Consider the following 19,283-nt stretch of genomic DNA (forward strand, 5'->3'; position numbering starts at 1 on the left):
GAACACACTTCACTTTGCCTTACCATCTCTTTGGTAAAGACTTGGCTAGAAACCTGAATAGTCTCAGTGCAGCTGGCAGTGCAATTCCCCCTGTGGCAGAAGGCCTGTACCGAGTTCTCCATGCAGTGGCTTTCATGGAGGATTGCCTTATGTGGAGTTCCCCATACAAAGCCCATTAATTCAGGTGTTGTTCAGGGAGGGTGGTGTGAATTTTACCTTAGATATTTGATGCAAGTGCTTTGTACACTGGATTCAGTTCTTATTGACCAGCTTCAGGGGTTCTGCTCCTCAAGGGTTGAAGATTAAAGAGGGATTGGACATTCCTTAGCACACTAATGTTGGGGCATAATAGGATAAAGGTCTGTTGTTTTTTTTTCTTGTTCATTCAAGAGTTAAGAAATTTGCTGATGTTTATGGGCCAAATCTCCCACCTATTCCCCCAGACCAAGCCTGAGTAGCAGGGCTCAGCACAAGGGGGCTCCACAGAGAAGAAAAGGGAGGGAATCTGTCCCCACTACATCATAGAGCACGAGGGTCAGTAGCTGGCTGATTTGTACAGGGGTGGATCCCATAGCCTCATGCCATGGCCTGCCACTGCTCCTCCTCCCAAACCTTACTCTGTAGGGATGGAGAGTGCCTCGAAGGAACTGGACTCTACTGCTCACAGGGTGTAAAAGGGTGAAGTCAGGAGGCTAAACAGAAGCAGGTGACAGGTCACACTGGGAAGAATTTGGCCCAATAACTTTATCTTCCTGGTAACTTGTACTGTGGAGCTGATAAAAGTGAGTCTTTTGTGTCTGGTTTAGGACTGGGCGTCCAATCCGCTTTACCCTGGAGCGAGATGAGGATATGCTAATCACTGGAGGCCGACACCCTTTCTTTGGAAAATATAAAGTAAGTGGGAGGGGGAAATAGCTTACTGAAATATTTAGCACAAGATCCTCAGCTGGTGTAAATTGGCATAGCTTCATTGAAGCTTGTGGAGCTACAGCAATTGACACCAGTTGAGGATCTGGTCCTTCATTGGTTTAGATTTGGGTTTTTAATTTAATTGTTCTCTCTCAAATATTATTTCTGTAAACTAACTATAAAATCGATGGCTACAAAAATGATTCAAAGAGGAATGAATACAGAGCAAGAATAAACTTGAATGGGCTGAATACTTCTCAGAGGTCTTTATGCAAAATATATGCAGTGTTTGCTTGTATTATTAATTGTAGCATTATGTTTATATTTATATTGCAGTAGTGTCCAAATGTTCCAGTCAGGATTGGGGTCCCACTGTAGTCTGTGCTGTATAAACATATAAAGAGACATGCTTTCTTTCCCCAAGAGCTTGCAATCTAAATAGAAAGAGAGACAAGAGCTGGAAGAAATGGATGAAGTGTATAAGCAAAATAATCTGGTCAATGTCATGTTAGTTCCTCGTGGTTCTTTTTGGTTTATTTAAAAGATGCTCCTTAGCCATTTGCTTTTAACTAGAAAACAGGATAGTAGTATATAGTTGAGGACCATTTCTGCAATCTTGGTGCACACTAAACTCCTGCTGACTCCACAGGGCACTTGGGGTGCACTGGGAATTCAGAGACAAGCCCATAAAAATGAATTCACATATTAACATCTTTGTGTAAAGAAAATTGTGCAGATAAAATCTACCTGTCTCACCTGTTCAGAGCTTTTGAATAAGAAAAAAAAAGCTCAAGTGTTCCAATGGATTGATGCTCTCTCTCATTAAAGAGAATATGGACCCAGTCCTCCTGTCCTTATACAAGCAAAGTTTCCATTAAGTCAATGGGACCTTTGCCCCAGTAAGGACTGCAGGATCAGGGCCCATGTGGAGGATTCTAACTTGAGAGAACTACAGTTGCTCCAACAGCAATTTCCTTTCATAGGTCCTCACTCATCAGAGTAGAGAATCTAGGATAGGGTATTCTTGCTGTCACTCCCCAAAACATACTAATATATTTATGACTGGGCATGTGTTCTGCCTTCCCAAGAACGTAGTATCCATCTTTGTAAGTGTATTTCATTATCAATAATAATTATTACAGCTTCCCCTCCAAAACCTATGGTTTCCAACAATTATATTGAACAGGAACGTTATAAATGAGCACTGAAAGAGGCTACATCTATAATATGAGCTTGGGGTGTGATTCCCAGCTCATGTACAAATACTCACACCAGCTTTCAAAGAGTATAAATAGTAATGTAGCCACAGGCAGCTGCACTGGCAAGTACATACTGACAGCATTCAGGCAGCTTTGTACTCAGCGTGGCTAAGCTGTGCTGCCACTGCCTGTGCTACCACGGCTACACTACTATTTATACTCACACTTGCTTTCATTAAGCTAGCACAAGTGTCAGCACATGAGCTGAGAATCACGCCCCTCGCTCATAATGTAGCCATAGCCATAGGCGTCTCAGGATATCTAAATCCACCACCCACAATTTTCATCAGGCTGTCACAATGGAAAAAGGTAGCAGACAAAGGACAAATAACTGTAATCAATTAAATAGCTCCTATGCTGCAGACTAGTGCATGGTCAAGAAAAGCAAAGATCTAGACATGTGCTGAGTAATAAAGAGCCTTGTCCATAAGCCAAATTCTTCCCCTTTGGCCAGCATCTTCCTATGAAGGTCAATATTGGTTTTCAAACAGCTGGAAATCTATACTTTTATTCATTGGGCCTGAGAGAGAGAGTGAGAATGACTCTATAGCCTGGTGGTCAGGTCACTCACTCACCTGGGAAAGGGAACCCTCAGTTTCCAAGCCCTGCTCCAATGACTATTTAGCTATTTGTACGAAGTGGAACAACTTCAGCAGGAGAGATTGAGAAAGCCCCACCCAAGAATCCCCCATAGCCCAGTGGCTATGAGCAGTCACCTGCAATGTGGGAGACCCAAGCTAAAGTCCCTGCTCCAAATGTGAGGACTTTAGCCTAGTCTCCCATATACCAGGTGAGTGCTCTAACTACTATGTACACGGGGGACCAGCTCCTTCTCCTCAGTTTTGTGAATAATGCCTACATCCCCTTGCAAATCTAACCCAAAAGTGTATTATTTTGGCCTAAACTATATGGCAAATTTGTATAGAATTCACAAATAGTTTCTGACAACCTGAAACTGCATTTTTCAGCAAATACACTATATGTCTGAAATATTTTGCCAAGTTCTAGTTCAGAAGTCTGATCATCATGTTTAACTTGTATGCAGGTTGGTTTAGTTACAAAGAGCAAGTTGTCATCAATGACTGAAAAGACCTCTAATGTGTTGGTTAGAATGTTACAGGTAGGATTTACAAATGATGGTAGAATCACAGCTGCAGATATTGAGTCCTACATTAATGCTGGATGTACTCTAGATGAGTCTGAACTGGTAAGTTCTTCTAATCTGGTGGTAACTTCACTGGCCACAAAACAGAAGGAAAATGTTCTGAACAGACTTATATATGGTAAGAGTCTATTTCTGTTAAGTACGACTTTCTGATTGCAGCAGAAATGCATCTGCGGCATGGATTTTTGTTTCAGGAGCCCACCAAGGCCTCTGTCTCCTATCAAGTTTAAAGAACATAGGAAGTACAAATTTTTGATTATAGTGAAACCTGCCCAAGACCCCATGCCTGTTACATAACTTCCTAGCTGCTTAAACCATCTTACAGTCTGGGCTGATTCTTCCCTCACTCACGCTTGTTTTACACTAATGTCATTCCACTGACTTCAAGAGAGTTACTCTTGATTTACTGTAAGCAGCAGCAGAATAATCAGGCCCCCTGAATATAACTCTGCTCCACCTTTAAGCAACCAAATTGTGTCAGTTGCTTGTGTGGTTTCCTAACACAGGTTTCACTATAATTCCAAAGGCAAAGAAACCACTTTAACAGAGATAATCTCTCCTACTACAGGTAATTGAGTTTGTTGTGCTAAAAATGGATAATGCTTACAAGATCCCTAACCTCCGAGTCCGGGGACGTGCCTGCAAGACTAATTTGCCATCAAACACAGCGTTCCGAGGATTTGGCTTTCCACAATCGGGTTTGTTTACAGAATCCTGGATAACGACAGTGGCAACCCAAACTGGCTTGCCACAAGAGAAGGTAAATGAACTGAGTTTAACAAGTAAAATAAGACATAACAGGGGTCTGCTTCTACACCTGCTCCCAAGTCAAAGGCAAAACTCCTATGGCAAAAGTATGGGGAGCTAGAGCTTCACAAGTTCTTTCTATTGAAGTAGTTCATATTGTGCCAGATCCTGCCACCTTTACTCTTGCTAAATAGTATTAGTAAATAAATAGTAATAGTATTTATTGATATCAGTGGGACTGTTCATGGAGTAATACACTATACAGTGACAGAATTCGTCAATGGAAGTTTATTTCTTCAATTTGAAGTCTCAACCAGCTGTGGTCAGCTCCAATCACTATAATAGAGTCTCTGCCCTCTCCATCCCATCAGGTGTCTCTAGTTGCCTATCTTACATCTCCTCCTGAACATCTGGCTGTTGCCTGTAACTCCAGCTGGACTTCTCATCATTCCTACTAACCCTCCTCCTCCATCTCTGTTCTTTGTCTTCACCAACAACTCCAGTCACCTGGTCCTGTAATCTTAGTATCAAACTGACTCTTCTCTTAACTTGTCCCCTCATATCTAGATTCTCACTAATTCCCTTTCCTTCTCTTTCTTTGATATCACCAATATCTACCCTTTCCTCCTGGTACCCACTACTAAAGTCATTGTCCATGCCCTGGTCACCTCTTGCCTTGATTAGCATGCCCTCCTCCTGTCTGGCCTGCACCCTGCCTCTAGTCTGTGGAAAGTATGTCTGCTAATGTAATTTTCCTTTCCCAGGACTCCAACAATGTTGCCTTCTTCTTCAAGTGTTGTCCCTGTGGGTGCTCCACTTCAGGTGTCAGTGCGTCCCAGCACCATTGATCAGAGATTTTTGGTATCACTGCTTGGTCGTGACATGCGTGTGCAGTAGCCGTCTCGTGGCAGCATTGGAGTCTCATCTAGCATGCGCATGGCCCTTTCAGTTCCTTTTCAACCATCCTCAGCTGTAGACAGAGCTCAGGACAGTGCGGCAGCTTCTTCCCCTGTAGAAAGAAAAAAGAGAAATATTAGTTAGATACTTTTAGATAAGTTAGTTATAGTTCTTAGCATAGTCAGTAGTTAACTTGTTAAAAAAAATTATATTTGTATCCTCCCACTCCCTGCTCCTTTGGAGCACTCTCTGAGACATGCCTGGTTCCCCAGGCTTTAAAAGATGCAGCTCCTGCTGAGAAGAGATACCAAGATTTGATTGACACTCGCTCTGTGTGAGATGTCTCGGTGAATCACTCATACCCCAAAAGTGCGTTGACTGTAACAACCTGAAGGCGAGAGCCTGGCATGACAGGGACCTCTGCCTCAAGATGATCCCAATGGAGAAATTGCTACAACTGAGCCCTGACATGGGCCACCAAAAGTCCCTATCTAATGGCTCTCCAACCAGTTCAGAACTGACGAAGAGCATAGCTGAGTCCTCTAAAGCAGCGGTCCCCAACCTTTTTGACACCAGGGACCGGTTTCGTAGAAAAAAAAATTTCCACGGACCTGTGAGATGGTTTTGGGATGATTCAAGCGCATTACATTTATTTTTGTACTTTTATTTCTATTATTATTGTAATATATAATGAAATAATTATACAACTGACCATAATGCAGAATTAGTGGGAGCCCTGCCCCTTATCTGACCCTCACCCACTTCCTGCCCCCCCGACTGCCCGCCCCCCTCAGAATCCCCGACCCATCCTGCTCCTTGTCCCCTCACCATCCCCCAGAGACCCCCACCACCCTGGGACCCCACTCCTGCTCCCTGTCCCCTGACTGCCCCAACCCCTATCACCCCCTCGCTGAGTCCTGACAGACCCCCCCAGAACACCCACAATCCAACCCCCCCATTCCCTGCCCCCTGACCGCCCCCTCCCTGTGCCCTGACTGTCCCCAGGACTCCCTGCCCCTTAGCCAACCCCGCTGGCCCCAGCCTCTTACCCCCGGCTCCCTCCTCACCCGGAGCCTCAGCGCCTCGCCCGACAGCTGCAGTGTGTCCCCGGCGGGGCCTGAGCTCCGTCCCGCTCAGAGCCGCGTGGGGAGGGGGCGGGGCTGGGAGCTCCACGCCGAGCGGAGGCAGCTGAGCTCAGCCCGGAGCTCGCAGCCCCGCCCCCTCCCCACGCGGCTCTGAGCGGGGCGGGGCTCAGGGGCCCCGCCGGAGACACGCCGCTTGATGTGCTAGGGGTCGGTTTGCAGCCCGGTTCCTAACAGGCCGCGGACCGATACCGGTCCGCGGCCCGGGGGTTGGGGACCCCTGCTCTAAAGAAAAGAGGAAGTGAGCATCAACCTCTCTGCAGAGGAAACTGCACAAAAAGAAACAGTCCCCTGCTAGGTCATTACCTTCGGTTCCAACCACCTCTCGAGTCAGCTCTTACAACTCACCTGACACCACCGGCACAGGCCGTACCGCTGAGCCCAAAGCACAAGTAACAGAGTAAAGACTGCCTCCTCCGTCGGAACCGCCTCCTCTGTTGGCACCAACTGATATCACCCTGATGGGTCCACTGGCCACAAAGATGAGCCACAAGGTGGCGGCGCACTATTCAGCTCCTACAATAGCTTTGGCACTGCCTCCATGGGCACCGCAGCAATTCCTAAATAAATTTGTTAGTCTTTAAGGTGCCACAAGTACTCCTGTTCTTTTTGCGGATACAGACTAACACGGCTGCTACTCTGAAACCTAACACAGAAGTATATATCAGTATCTTCGGTGACCCAATCACCACTTCTCGGCACCAATAGATCTCTCCCACGAAGCATCACCATGCAGCCCACTTTTCCCATGGCACCATTGGTACCAAGCAACAGTGAGGATAAGGACCAAGATGAAGGGGTCATCTCCCCACAACACTCCTCTCCTACTCAATATAGGCCAATTGGAGGAATACTGAGGGTCAAAAGTCATCATAGACAGCCCACACATCCCAGGTATGGACAACCATGGATGTGTCCCCCCATGGCATTTCCCATGCAGTGGCTACCATGGGACACCTGGGCAGCATATAGAGCCCACTATGCCAGAACCTCATTGCCATCCAGAGGCAAACTTAGGTTTTAGGATTTACAGTTCGGTTCAGTGCCTCTCAGCACCCTGCCTATAAAAATTGTTCCAGCACCCCTGCTCTCGAGGTACTAAAATCCCTTCAGTGGTGAGCAAAGGAGAAGAATCTCTGCTCAGGGATCCCCTTTTATCAAGAACCACCCTCAATTATGATCACAACAGATGTCTCCTTGATAGGTTGGGGTGCACACCTCGATCATCATGCAATCCAAGGCAGATGGTCACTAGCAGAGACAGATTTCCACATCAATTTATTGGAACTCAGAGGGTACGGAGCCTGCCTCCATTTCCTTCCACTCATAAAGAATGAGATTGTATGGGTGATGACAGACAATATGTTCTACATCAACTGACAAGGGAGACCCCGATCCCACTCCCTATGTACCGAGGCCATAAAACTATAGAACTGGTGTATTCATGACCACATCGACATCTCAGCCTCCTCCCTTCCTGGATGTCAAAATACCACAGCGGACGCTCTAAGCAGATGGTTCTCACAGGAACACAAATGGGAAATGAATCCCACAGTCCTACAAAATATATTTCAATGATGGGGGTTTCCCACCATCAACCTATTCGTTACATCTCAGAATCACAAATGTCCATTATTCTGTTCAAGAGCGGGATTAGGACCTCAATCCTTAGGGGATGCTTTTTTCCTCACATGGGACACAGCGCTCCTATATTCATTCCCACCAATCCCACTAATCCCCAGTGTCCTGCACAAGATACAGAACGATAATGCCAAAATCATACTGATAGCCCCAGCGTGGCCCAGACAGACCTGGTACATGACAGTTTGCACTCCATGAACTCTCCCATTGAGACCAAATCTCCTCTCATAAGTCAAAGGTCAGCTCCTCCATCCAAACCTGGAGAAACTCTATCTGAAAGTGTGGCACTTTCATGGTTCCAACAACATGAATTAACCTGTTCGGAACAAATCAAACGCATTATTGAACAGCAGACATACGTCCACACGCAATACTTACCTTTAAAAATGGAAAAGATTCTCCATCTGGAGTCAGAACAAACAAATCACTCCCAACACTATATCACTGCCACTAGTGCTACAATACCTCTTAGAGCAAAGAATTCAGGACTATCCACGAGCTCTCTAAAGTACATCTCGCAGTGATCACTGCTTTCCATCATAAAATGGATGGATTCTCGGTATTTGCACACCTGACCACCAAATGGTTTCTCACCAAACGGTTTCTCTACCCAAAAGTATGCCAACCCATGCCCACTTGGGACCTAAACCTAGTTCTCAAAGGCCTTACTAGACCACCCTTTGAACCACTGGCCTCTTGCTCCTTGCAGCACCTATCAAAGAAGATGGCACCCTTGGTTGCTAGATGAGTGAGTGAGATAGGTGCTCTTATGGCTAATCCACCATATACTGTCTTCTTTAAAGACCAGATCACGTTGTGACCTCACCCCAAATTCTCAAACCACACAGAAGAACACTGGAGACCATGTTAAACACTCTAGATGGTCAACGAGCAATAGCATTTTACCTGGATAGAACTAAATCTTTCCACAAATCCCCAAGACTCTTTGTCTCGACAACATGATCCAAGGGCTTTGCTATATCTATGCAGAGACTATCTAAGTGGATATCTAAGTGATAACTGCTTATGTTATCAAACAAATAAGACAGAGCCACCAATGGGGATCAGATCCCATCCTACCTGATCCATAGCAGCATCCATAGATTTTTCTGAACAATGTACCCATCTCAGAGATCTGCAGAGAGCTGCTACATGGGCCTCAGAACATACTTTCATTAACCACTACACAAATGCTATACTGGGTATAACAGTCCTCTCCTCCACTATGCATACAATTCCAAAGTCCCCACAACTATCGTGGACACTTCTCTACAATCACCTGAAGTGGAGCACCCACAGGGACAGCACTTGAAGAAGAGAGGGTTACTCATCTTGTGCAGTAACGGAGGTTCTTTGAGATGTGTCCCCCTGTGGGTGCTCCACTACCCACCCTCCTCCTCTCTACTTTGGCATTCGATATAAGCACTCTATAGTAGAGAAGGAACTGAAGGGGGCAGGCCACGTGAACACTAGATAAGACTCCAACAGCACTGCAAGACGGCTACTGCGCACATGCATCCTGACTGAGCACTGCTATCGAAAATCTCCAGTCAACGGCACCGGGACACACCGACACCTGAAGTGGAGCATCCACAGGGACACATATCTCAAAGGTGAGTAACCCTCTCTTATCTCTACTTCTTCCCCCCATTGACTTTCTGTCCTTTACCACATCCCTTGCAAGCTTTTTGGCCTCACCTACAAGGCCCACACAACCTTACCCTACCCTATGTTTCTACTCTAATTTCCCTATCCCACTGCCTATGCCCTTCCCAGCTCCCAGGCCTTGCTCCACCCTTTGCTTCCTTTTCCTCTCTCAGATTTGTGCTTCCTATAAAGCTGCATCCTACACTTATGACGATCTGTTTCTCTGCCATGAGACTTCTCTTTCTTCCTTCAACTCCCCTCTTCAAGCAGCCTGTCCTCCTTTTCTCTCATCATTTAATATTCCTCTCATCCTCCCCAGGGCTGTTGTAATGTGTTTGGCCTGATACTGCAAGCCTTACTTACACTGAGTAGTACTTACACATCTGAGTACTCCCATTGAGACTACTCCGGTACATAAGTACTACTTGGTGTGAGTAAGGCTGACAGAATCAGGCACTTCGATTACCAGTTCTTTAGGACAGGAAATGTGTCATTATATTTGTAAAGTACTGGGTACACTTTTGGCACTACATAAATATTTTGTATCCTCTTATTCACCCTCTTTTTCAGATCAGGGAGAAAAACATGTACAAAGGAGTTAATCTAACTCCCTTCAAAGAAGAGCTCGATGCAACAAACCTGGTGAAATGTTGGAAAGAATGTATGGAGAAGTCTGAATACTACAGCAGGAAAACAGCTGTGGAAGAATTTAACAAGCAAAATTACTGGAAGAAGAAAGGGATTGCCATTATTCCTATGAAGTTTTCAGTTGGATTTAGTGCTACAAAGTACCATCAGGTAAGCTTTGGAAGTGCTGGCTTAAAGACGTAAGAGCTCCAGCATTCTTAAATTATAAGAGGGAGCACAGCTGTCAAGGAAAGGGGAAGGACGAGAGAGAGACACACCTGGGTATCTAATAAGATAAACCCAAGTCTCATCACCAATTCCATTCAGAAGGACTGTGCCAGATCTATGTAACTTGCTGTCCTCTCTCTAACCACTGCTAAAACCACTCAAGAACACTCTCCTCCCATAGCCAGGAGTAGCACTGTGGATTCCTGATTCCAGCATTCTACGGCTGTGTAACTCACTAGCAAAATGTGTATCTTGCTGCTTCTGGTGGCTTGCCCACAATAAGCATAACAACTACTTCTTTAGCTGAAACAGTAGAAGCTTGTGCTGGGGATCTGAAGGTTCAAACCCTGCTGATGATCTTTGTGGGGTTCCTTATAGCTGCATGTGATGTAAGTGTCTGATTTTTGCAGTTTTGCTTTATGTTAATTACATGGTCACAAAATATCCTTCACAATAGGTTTGATCTTCTTAAACAACCCCCAAATATTCTAATCTATGAGTTACAGTGCAATGCACAACAAAATCCAGGTGTTTCACATTTCACTCATTTCAGTTGCTTGTGTCACAAGTTGGCAAGTTTGCAGGTTGAGAGCTCTGAGAGAGTTTCAGATAATTCACCCCACAATGGCTACAGTAAAAGAACATTGAGGCTGTGAGTTACATATGCAAAGGGGGAAATTCACCCTTGTGCAGAGGATCAGTACAAGACGAGACACCATTAAGTTTCACCTGAGGTCTCAAAATAAGGCTTAAATAGGACTTAAGTAGTTCCTTGGTCTTGTGCTGACTTTCTGCACCGGTTGAATTTCAGCCAACCTTCCTCAAGGACCAGCAGCGCAACATCAAACACTGCTTCCTGCTCCTCTGATTGGGAATGAGGGGGAAATGGAGTTTGATGCTAAAAATACTTCACAACAGAAGTGAGATGATGATGAATGGCTCAGTCACCCCGTTTCACAATGATAAAAAAACCTGTTAAAAAAATAATTGTTTAAATGAATGACTGCAGTCCTTGCAGAACTCCAGTTTACAATAAACTACTTCTCTAAATGGCTCCTCATCCTCAATTGCTAACTGCAAGAAGCTTGCTCTTGTCAGACAGCTGGAGGACTCTCTCACCCTCTTAACAACACCCTGATTGCTGTGCCCTCTTGGAGTGAAATCTGACTCCATCCCTGCACTTGTTGGTACATCCCCTTGTTAAAAAGGGTTATTATGTTAGCATCAGCCTTAATGAATTAAACAACAATTTTCTGTCATTTTTCTTAGGCTGCAGCTCTGGTCCATATCTATACAGATGGGTCTGTGCTGGTGACTCATGGTGGAATTGAACTGGGACAAGGAATTCACACCAAGATGTTGCAGGTTAGACAGGAATTAACCATTTGAATGAAGATGAAAATATGAGAAAGATATGTGATTGTATCAGTAGAGAAGGTGAATGGCACTCAGCGGTTCTGCAGGGAAACCCTACAACAGCCAAGGTCAGGATAGAGGCTCAGGTTGAGGTTTATGTTGCATTATTGCTTTTGAATTATGGGTAAAGCCAGATTTCAGGAAGGCGTAAGTTCAGAGACTAATGGCCAGATCCACAAAGGTATTTAGGCCCCAAATGTACAACACAGTAGATGACAAGGACCAAAACAAGGAGGAGACACATATTATTCATGCAGGAAATTAAAATGATGTGGGGTTAATTTCTTCAATGTAAATAGCTATCTCTATAACCTCAGCACCAAGATTCTGCATTTCTGATATAAATACCTGTAAACCATGAAAGTGTGGAGACACCAAACGTAGGTAGAAAGTAGGTAATTTTGGGACTGAAATTAGGTATGCTGATGAGGTATATCTATGACAATGCAGTGTCACATTGTAAATTGGGCATATGAACTTACCTAATAATTTCAAATGATTTGGTTAGGCAGAAAGAAGGGTGAGAGTTCAAATCCAATAGAGAAAGAGCTAATCATTATATTTAAAATCTGGCCCAAAATATTCCATATGCAACAAAAGTCAAGTTAGAGAGAACAGCTCATCTGAGAAAAGATCTGAGGCAAAACTCTCCAACCCACCCTATATCCACCACCTTCTCCAAGAAAAAGGTAGGAAAATGTAGGATATAGAAGACTAGTATAATTTAACTGTTCCCAGCTGTCTCCACCTCTTATTAAGACAATTATATGCATGTCATCAGGGTAGATCTGTAAAAAAACAGCAGTTGAATAAGATTTCAGTGATTGGCATTGTCAAAGTAACACTAGCCATCCCCTGTTAAGCTTGGTTTTGTGTAGACATAGCAATGCTAGTGCTCTTTTTCTTGAGTCAATACTATTTATTCTCAGTGGGACTGGATATTGTTTTGTTTACTTTACTTACAGATTGCCAGCCGTGAACTGGAGGTACCACTGTCATATGTACACTTTTGTGAAACAAGCACAATAACTGTGCCTAATGCAATAGCCACACCAGGATCGATTGGCTCAGATGTCAATGGAAAAGCAGTCCAGGTTACATTTTTTATGAATTATTACTATTTTTATTGCTTCTTTCAAATAATGCATATTGCTCTGAACGTTTGCACATTATTCATCGTTGTAGTTTCCGAGCACCACGAATAGAGCACATCAGTACCCTCACCTGAGTCTCTCTTGCTTGTTTGTCACATGAGCAGTGTAAGGCAGGGCAAATTACTGAACTAGTGCTAGCTCACAACTTTTTCCTCTCTGCTTTCCTGTATCAGATCTAAAGATGCTTGCACAGGATTTAGTCAGAGGAATCGACTGGTCCTCGTATCACTATGGATACTTAAACATAAGCTGATAACAGAGTCCAGGATATATTTCATGTGCATCTGGTGACATGATTACTGTCAGAATGAAACACCTTTACTTTTTTATGTACTTTAGGCCTGCTCCTGCTGGCACTACTGTACACTGACCAAAGCTAGTGACATTATATCGGTGTAAAATCAGTAGGAGATCAGAGCCAGGCTCTTTGTCTTCTACTTGGTGATGGCTTCAGTTAAACATGGGTATGCAAATGGGTTAGTTTCACCCAGGACAGACACCAGTGCTGCTCATTGATAAGCACTGCTTTTGTGGCTGGCCAGCTAGCAGAACACAGAAGAGGGGTTTAGATGTTCATGAGGGTAATGGAATGATGGTCCTCAGAATGACTCTCTGACATAAATCAAACTCGCCTTGGACAGCCTTTGGTCAAAGGCAGCATGGAGCAAAAGTGGGTAGAGGCGGACTGGAGAGATACCTGGCGGGGTATCACTGCCATATTAAAGGCTATAGTGTTTTGAAATTTCAAAGCAGATGTTTCTGCTGCTGCTGTTGTTGAATTCATCTTCTTTTCTCTGTTCATTGTTTCCCACCTCTCTCCTCTCCAGAATGCTTGTCAGATTCTTCGGAAACGCCTGGAGCCCATCATTAATAAAAACCCCGAAGGGAAATGGGAGGACTGGGTCAGTGCTGCTTTTTACATGACTATAAAAAACCACGTGGGCTGATAAATTGTGGGCTATATTACAGCGTCTAGCAACATCCCTGAGTAGGCAGCAGTGTGGAGCCCACTGCCCCAGGGGGAGCTCAGGAGGGATCGTGCCTCAGGATGGATTGTGCAGCCTGCTCCCCCTGATATGACCAGCAAACTCCTGAAATAGTCCCTGGCTCTTGCATGGGGTGCCCTTGTGCTGTCCTCTCCTATGTATCCAGACAGGGGCCAGGAATAACCTGGCCTTATATAAGAATGGGATAGGAGCTGAGGAGTGTTGTCTATGTATATAGCAGCATAGATGCATCAGCTGTGCAGTATTCATCAGAAATCAGTCCTGGAATGGGAGGCCATGCAGCACTATTTGGAAGGGGATGCTGGTAGCTGTGGCTGCATTCCTACATATAACCCTGTGAAAATCACGCTGTTCTATTTAGTGATGACAAAACATTTATTAATGGATGTACTGACATATAATGACCATTCCCTAAATCTCCAGAACATCACGTCATCATCATTCTGTCCATTGCAGAATGAAGTCCTCACCAGAGGGCTACAATCCAAAGCTCGTCTCCCCTGGAATAGGTTTGTCTAGTTAGGCCTGCACTGGATACCACTTCATCTCTCCATCACTGCTGCTCGCTGCTATGGATGCATCTACCTTGTTAGTGTCCATTACACCAAGATCAGCTTTCTCCTTCCTCTTCCTGCAGCACTTCCCAGCACATCACTACTGCACCATTGGCATAGACTTCAGGCTGTTCTTCGCCAAAGCTTTCCTTCTAATCCTGTTTCACCTGCCTTCCCATGCAGCTTTAACCACACCTACTTCATCTTTTTGGCAGGTGCCTGAGTATCTGCCCTCTATGACACAAATACCTAATAAAAACCCACTTCTCTTTAAACTAAGATGCAATTGGTTCTGCACAATTGTTCAGGCTTCTAAATTATTAGTAATGGCAAATATTTCTAGTGTGGCAGTGCCTAAAGTCCCCCATCAGGATTAGGGCCCCATTGTGCTGGGTGCTGTACAAATCTAGAAAAGAGACACTCCCTGCCCTGTGGGGCTAACAGGCTAAAGAATGCTCCTCATACATACTTTGGGGGAGGGTTGTTCCTTCACCTTCCCTTACTGGTTTGAAATAGAGTGTATCAGATTACTTATTCTGATTTATATTCATTAATTAACCACTACACTGAAGTTAGTAGGGTTATGGGTTTGTATCAATGTGCATAAACATTTTCTGATTAATTAAAGTCCAAGTGAGAGTAGTATGGTCTAGTAGGGTGAGAACTGAGAATGAGCAGTTCTCAATTCTAATCATGACTCCCTCTGTCACCACGGGCAAGTCACTAGGCCTGGTCTGTGTTAGAAATGAACTTATTTAAAATGTTTCACCAACACAACCCCCTAAGGCAGATGCAGTGAAACTGATTTAAATCGTGCTTACTGCAGTAACTTCCATTCTCTATCATTTGGGTTTCTGCTGTCCCATTCTGCACCCTAGTGCTCCCCGCTGTTACTTTTCTTTTTAAAAAATATTATTTTTATTTCTTTACTTAAATTTCTATTCACCTTTAACACTATTAACACCTCTATTCTATTTACTTTAACACTAAATGTACCTATTGCAGATTACTGAAGCTTATGATCAAAGTGTGAGTCTTTCAGCTACTGGCTACTTCAGGTAAGGAATGCTGTTATCTTTCTGAAATTACTGGCATCAAGGGTCATAGATGTGGACCTTGGGGGTTTGTCAAATGAGGATAAGAGTCTTCCCCTCTCAGCCTCCCCAATCCTTTCACTCTCCCCGTTTCCTTCTCTATTGAAGGCCAAATCCTGCACCTAGCACACAGTTCACATAAACAGGCTGCATGTTGGGCGATGGCAGGGGCCAGGGAAAGATGTCTCCTCCCTGGCCACTGCTACATCTCCCGCCCTGTGCTAGGTGTTTGGAAGATGGGACCGTGTAGTTTTCTGCACAGCCTTCCACCATGATGGGACATAGAAAACCTACCCTGAGATGTGCTCCATGATACCTAGGAGTCTGGGCCACCTCCTGGATCTCTGTCTCCTTGTGTGCAGCAGACACACAGCAGTGCTGCAACACTGAGGCCTTCTTCACCACAGCCTATGAAAACAGCTGGCTTGGAGCAGGATATTAACCTGGTCTTGTCACATGATTTCCATGATAATCTGCTCTGCAATTGAGAGGGTGGTGGTGGTGGAGATCAAATGCCATTGCTCACTCAGTCTGAAGGATGCTCTTACTCCCACCAGAGGCTATATGGCAAATATGAACTGGGACACAGGGGAAGGCCAGGCTTTCCCATATTTTGTTTTCGGAGCTGCTTGTTCTGAAGTGGAGATTGACTGTCTGACAGGAGATCACAAGGTAAATGGTGCCTTTATGTACACATTGGTTAGACTCCTATATATCTCCCTCCAGAACTACACTGATGTAGTTATTTTTCCTCTTGCTTTTTTTGCTGAGAAGGGAGAAATGGCATTCATTGCATGTTCTCAAGACAGTGCCAAGATTTCTCAGTCTCGTTTGTTAACATTCTAGAAAGAAGATCTGGTGCTAACTAATGAGACTAAGGATGAGAAAGTCCAATAGAACAGAAGATGATAAAGAACAGTTTAATATAATATAATATAATTAATAAATTAATAAACCACCTTATTTTGTGGCTTTTAAATGAGACCTGATAAACTGAACCTGCCCACAAGGGCCAACTGTGCGACAAGATATGCCCAGTTAATTAGTAATGATCCCCTATTGCACATGGTTTTATTGAAGCAATCGAAGGCACTGCCACATAAAGGGGGCAATGTAGAGGGGCACCAGACAAAGACCAGTTCCCAAGGGCATTGGTTTTGTGTAATATGGAGACAGGCAGAATGGCTCCAGTGATACTGAGGGAAGCACATTCAGGAGTGGCAACTACCAGGCCTCTCACAACTCATTGGAAGTGTCTGGCACCATGGGTGGGGCTATGCCTCCCCCACACCTTGTGCTACTCATGTCCAGACACCTTCTCCCACCAGTTAGCAGTGCAACGGGAGCAGGCACTATACCTTCTTCAAGTATAGCAAAGTGGCCACTCCTCTGATTTCCTTCTTCAGGCACAATGCCCCTTGCAGCACTTCTAGACTCACAACCTAACACAGGCACTAGCTAACCACAATCCAAACCTTGGATTGTGAGCAAGCAACAAGTTCATTCTGGGGCTAATGTTCAGCCTGCTCCTTAACTCAGCCCAGGGTGCTAATGTTGCGTTTCAGTTGCCATATGCTCATGGGTGTTCACCAAAACCACTTCAAACAGATTAATCCCTTGTCAGTCCAGGGCCTTTGAAGCTTGCTTCTGTGCTTCAGAATAAATCTGCAATACTTTGCTGTCACCATGGAATATTATTTTATGGCATGGTGTTCGCATTCTTTAAAACCTGCTATTTTTATTGCTTGTAAAGTATGTACCCATAACAGTTTATATTTGTTTAACAGAACATCAGAACAGACATTGTCATGGATGCTTGTTTCAGCATAAATCCAGCTGTAGATATAGGACAGGTATGTACCAATACTTCCATATGCACGCTTGGCTGTAGATGTTAGTGATAGCTTTTTCTTGCACCAAAATACTTTCCATTAAGGGAGCTGTAACAGGGTTGGACTCACCCCTGTGGCGCCTCCTTCTGGTCGTCCTTGGGAATTAGCTCAATCCAGCATCCAGAGCGCCCTCTGCAGGCTGGTGATCCGCCTTTCAGCTACCGGCCCCCGGGTCCCTCCCAGGACCCCGGTGCCCCTTTAACTGGGTCTCCCCCTCCCAGGGGAACCCCCACCCTACTATCCCCACTTTGCCTCAGTATTGGCCACTGCCAGTCATTATCTAGCCCCATGCCCTGGGGCAGACTGCAGTATCAGCCTGTTCATCACTGGCAAGGAGGGTTTGGACCTGCTGCCTTGGCCTACCCCTGGGCTGCCCCCTGCAACCCCCAGTACCCTTTTGGCCCTCTGCTAGGCGGCAGCCTGGGGGCTTTCCAGGCTGGAGCTCCCCAGCTCCTCTGCCTTTCCCCAGCCCTGCTCCACTCAGGTACCCAGTCTAGCTCCCTGCAGCCAGGCCCTTCTCTCTCTACAGCCAGAGAGAGACTGTTTTTCTTCTGGCTTCCCTGGCCTTCTTATAAGACCCTGTTGCTCATTTTGGGGCTTGGCCCCAGCTGCAGCCACTTCCCCAATCAGCCCAGCCTAAAGCCCCTTCCCAGGGCTGTTTTAAAGCCCCAAAAGGGCAGGAGCGGGTAGCCACCCCGCTACAGGAGCCATTCCAGCATCCACTGACGTCAAGAGGAGGCTATCCATTGGCTCTAATAGGTGTTGGATTGGGCTCGGAATTAGGCAATATTTGCTTTTTGTTGCACGTGTTAATGATAACAAGTTAAGTGGCCTGCTACTGCAACATGCTGAACATTTTCTGAAGGATGGTGAGTGACTACAGGTCCTGTAGACTTCACTGGGAACTGAGCCCTTGCAGAAAGCACTCGGCATATCACAGGATTAGGTCACTAATCCCTCTTGTTGTCTCGTCTTCATCTTCACCTCAGCCTACACAGAAAGCAAAAATAATTCCTGAAGGCCAAATCCTGGTCCCATTTAAGTCAATTGCAATACACTTTTGACTTCAATGGGACCAAGATTTGGCAACAAGTTTTCTGGTAGTGGTAATACATATCAGAAAAATGATTTTTCTTTTATGAGGGTGGGTGGGTGAGTGGTTGTTAGTTTGTTTTTAACATCCTTTCCATGCCAATGTTGGCACACAGCAGGGAAATCTTCCATTCCTCTCTGTCATTTGCTGCTACTTCCATTTGCTCTGTGGTGTTGAGATTGACTATCTTGCCATCCATGCTAAGGGTTCTTCTTAAAGTTTCTTTTGGAAACCCTCATCTCCTCGCACCAGTTGGTTTCCACTTGACAGTTAATGTGGGAGTCTGTGTGTTGGCATCTAGAGTATACGTCCAAATATGTCCAGCGCTTCCTTCTGATTCTGGTGAAAATGAGCTGCTTGTTGGTGATTTCTCAGATCTCTTCATTGGTGATGATGACTTTCCACCCAATGCCAAGAATCTTTCATAGAGAGACAAGGGGGGGAGGTAATAGCTCTTATTAGACCAAGTTCTGTTGGTGAGAGAGAGAAGCTTTTGAGCTTACACAGAGCTCTTCTTCAGATCTGGGAAACTAAGGCCATGTCTATTCTACACAGTTAAGTCAACATAAGGCAGCTTACGTCGACCTAACTGTGGCGGTGTACACACTGCAGTGTTCCTCCTGCCAATTTAACTCTCCTGCTACGCCTACATCATAAAACCACCTCGAAGAGAAGTCTCTCACAATGCCTTACTGGAGACAAGCAACAAACCCCTCCAGGTGCTTTTACCACTCAGTACAACCGCATGTGGAGACCCACATCCAGCCAGATTGCATGATTGTTCCCAGAGCTTCTCATGAATCACAGAGAG

The 19,283-nt window shown here is 45.0% G+C and overlaps 1 protein-coding gene across 1 annotated transcript in view; it reads left to right on the plus strand.

The window, feature by feature from the left end:
* The window catches only part of LOC123378342 (aldehyde oxidase 2-like), a 103,363-nt gene that overhangs the window by 70,699 nt on the left and 13,381 nt on the right, over window positions 1-19,283 (plus strand). Inside the window, exons 23-32 of the mRNA XM_045031972.1 lie at window positions 807-894; window positions 3,289-3,375; window positions 3,902-4,093; window positions 9,978-10,205; window positions 11,532-11,627; window positions 12,644-12,772; window positions 13,660-13,734; window positions 15,399-15,451; window positions 16,045-16,159; window positions 17,275-17,340. Of these exons, the coding sequence (XP_044887907.1) occupies window positions 807-894; window positions 3,289-3,375; window positions 3,902-4,093; window positions 9,978-10,205; window positions 11,532-11,627; window positions 12,644-12,772; window positions 13,660-13,734; window positions 15,399-15,451; window positions 16,045-16,159; window positions 17,275-17,340 (1,129 nt within the window). The remainder of the gene's footprint in view (window positions 1-806; window positions 895-3,288; window positions 3,376-3,901; window positions 4,094-9,977; window positions 10,206-11,531; window positions 11,628-12,643; window positions 12,773-13,659; window positions 13,735-15,398; window positions 15,452-16,044; window positions 16,160-17,274; window positions 17,341-19,283) is intronic.

This window comes from Mauremys mutica, chromosome 10 (genome assembly GCF_020497125.1).
Source record: "Mauremys mutica isolate MM-2020 ecotype Southern chromosome 10, ASM2049712v1, whole genome shotgun sequence".
Lineage (NCBI taxonomy): Eukaryota > Metazoa > Chordata > Testudines > Geoemydidae > Mauremys > Mauremys mutica.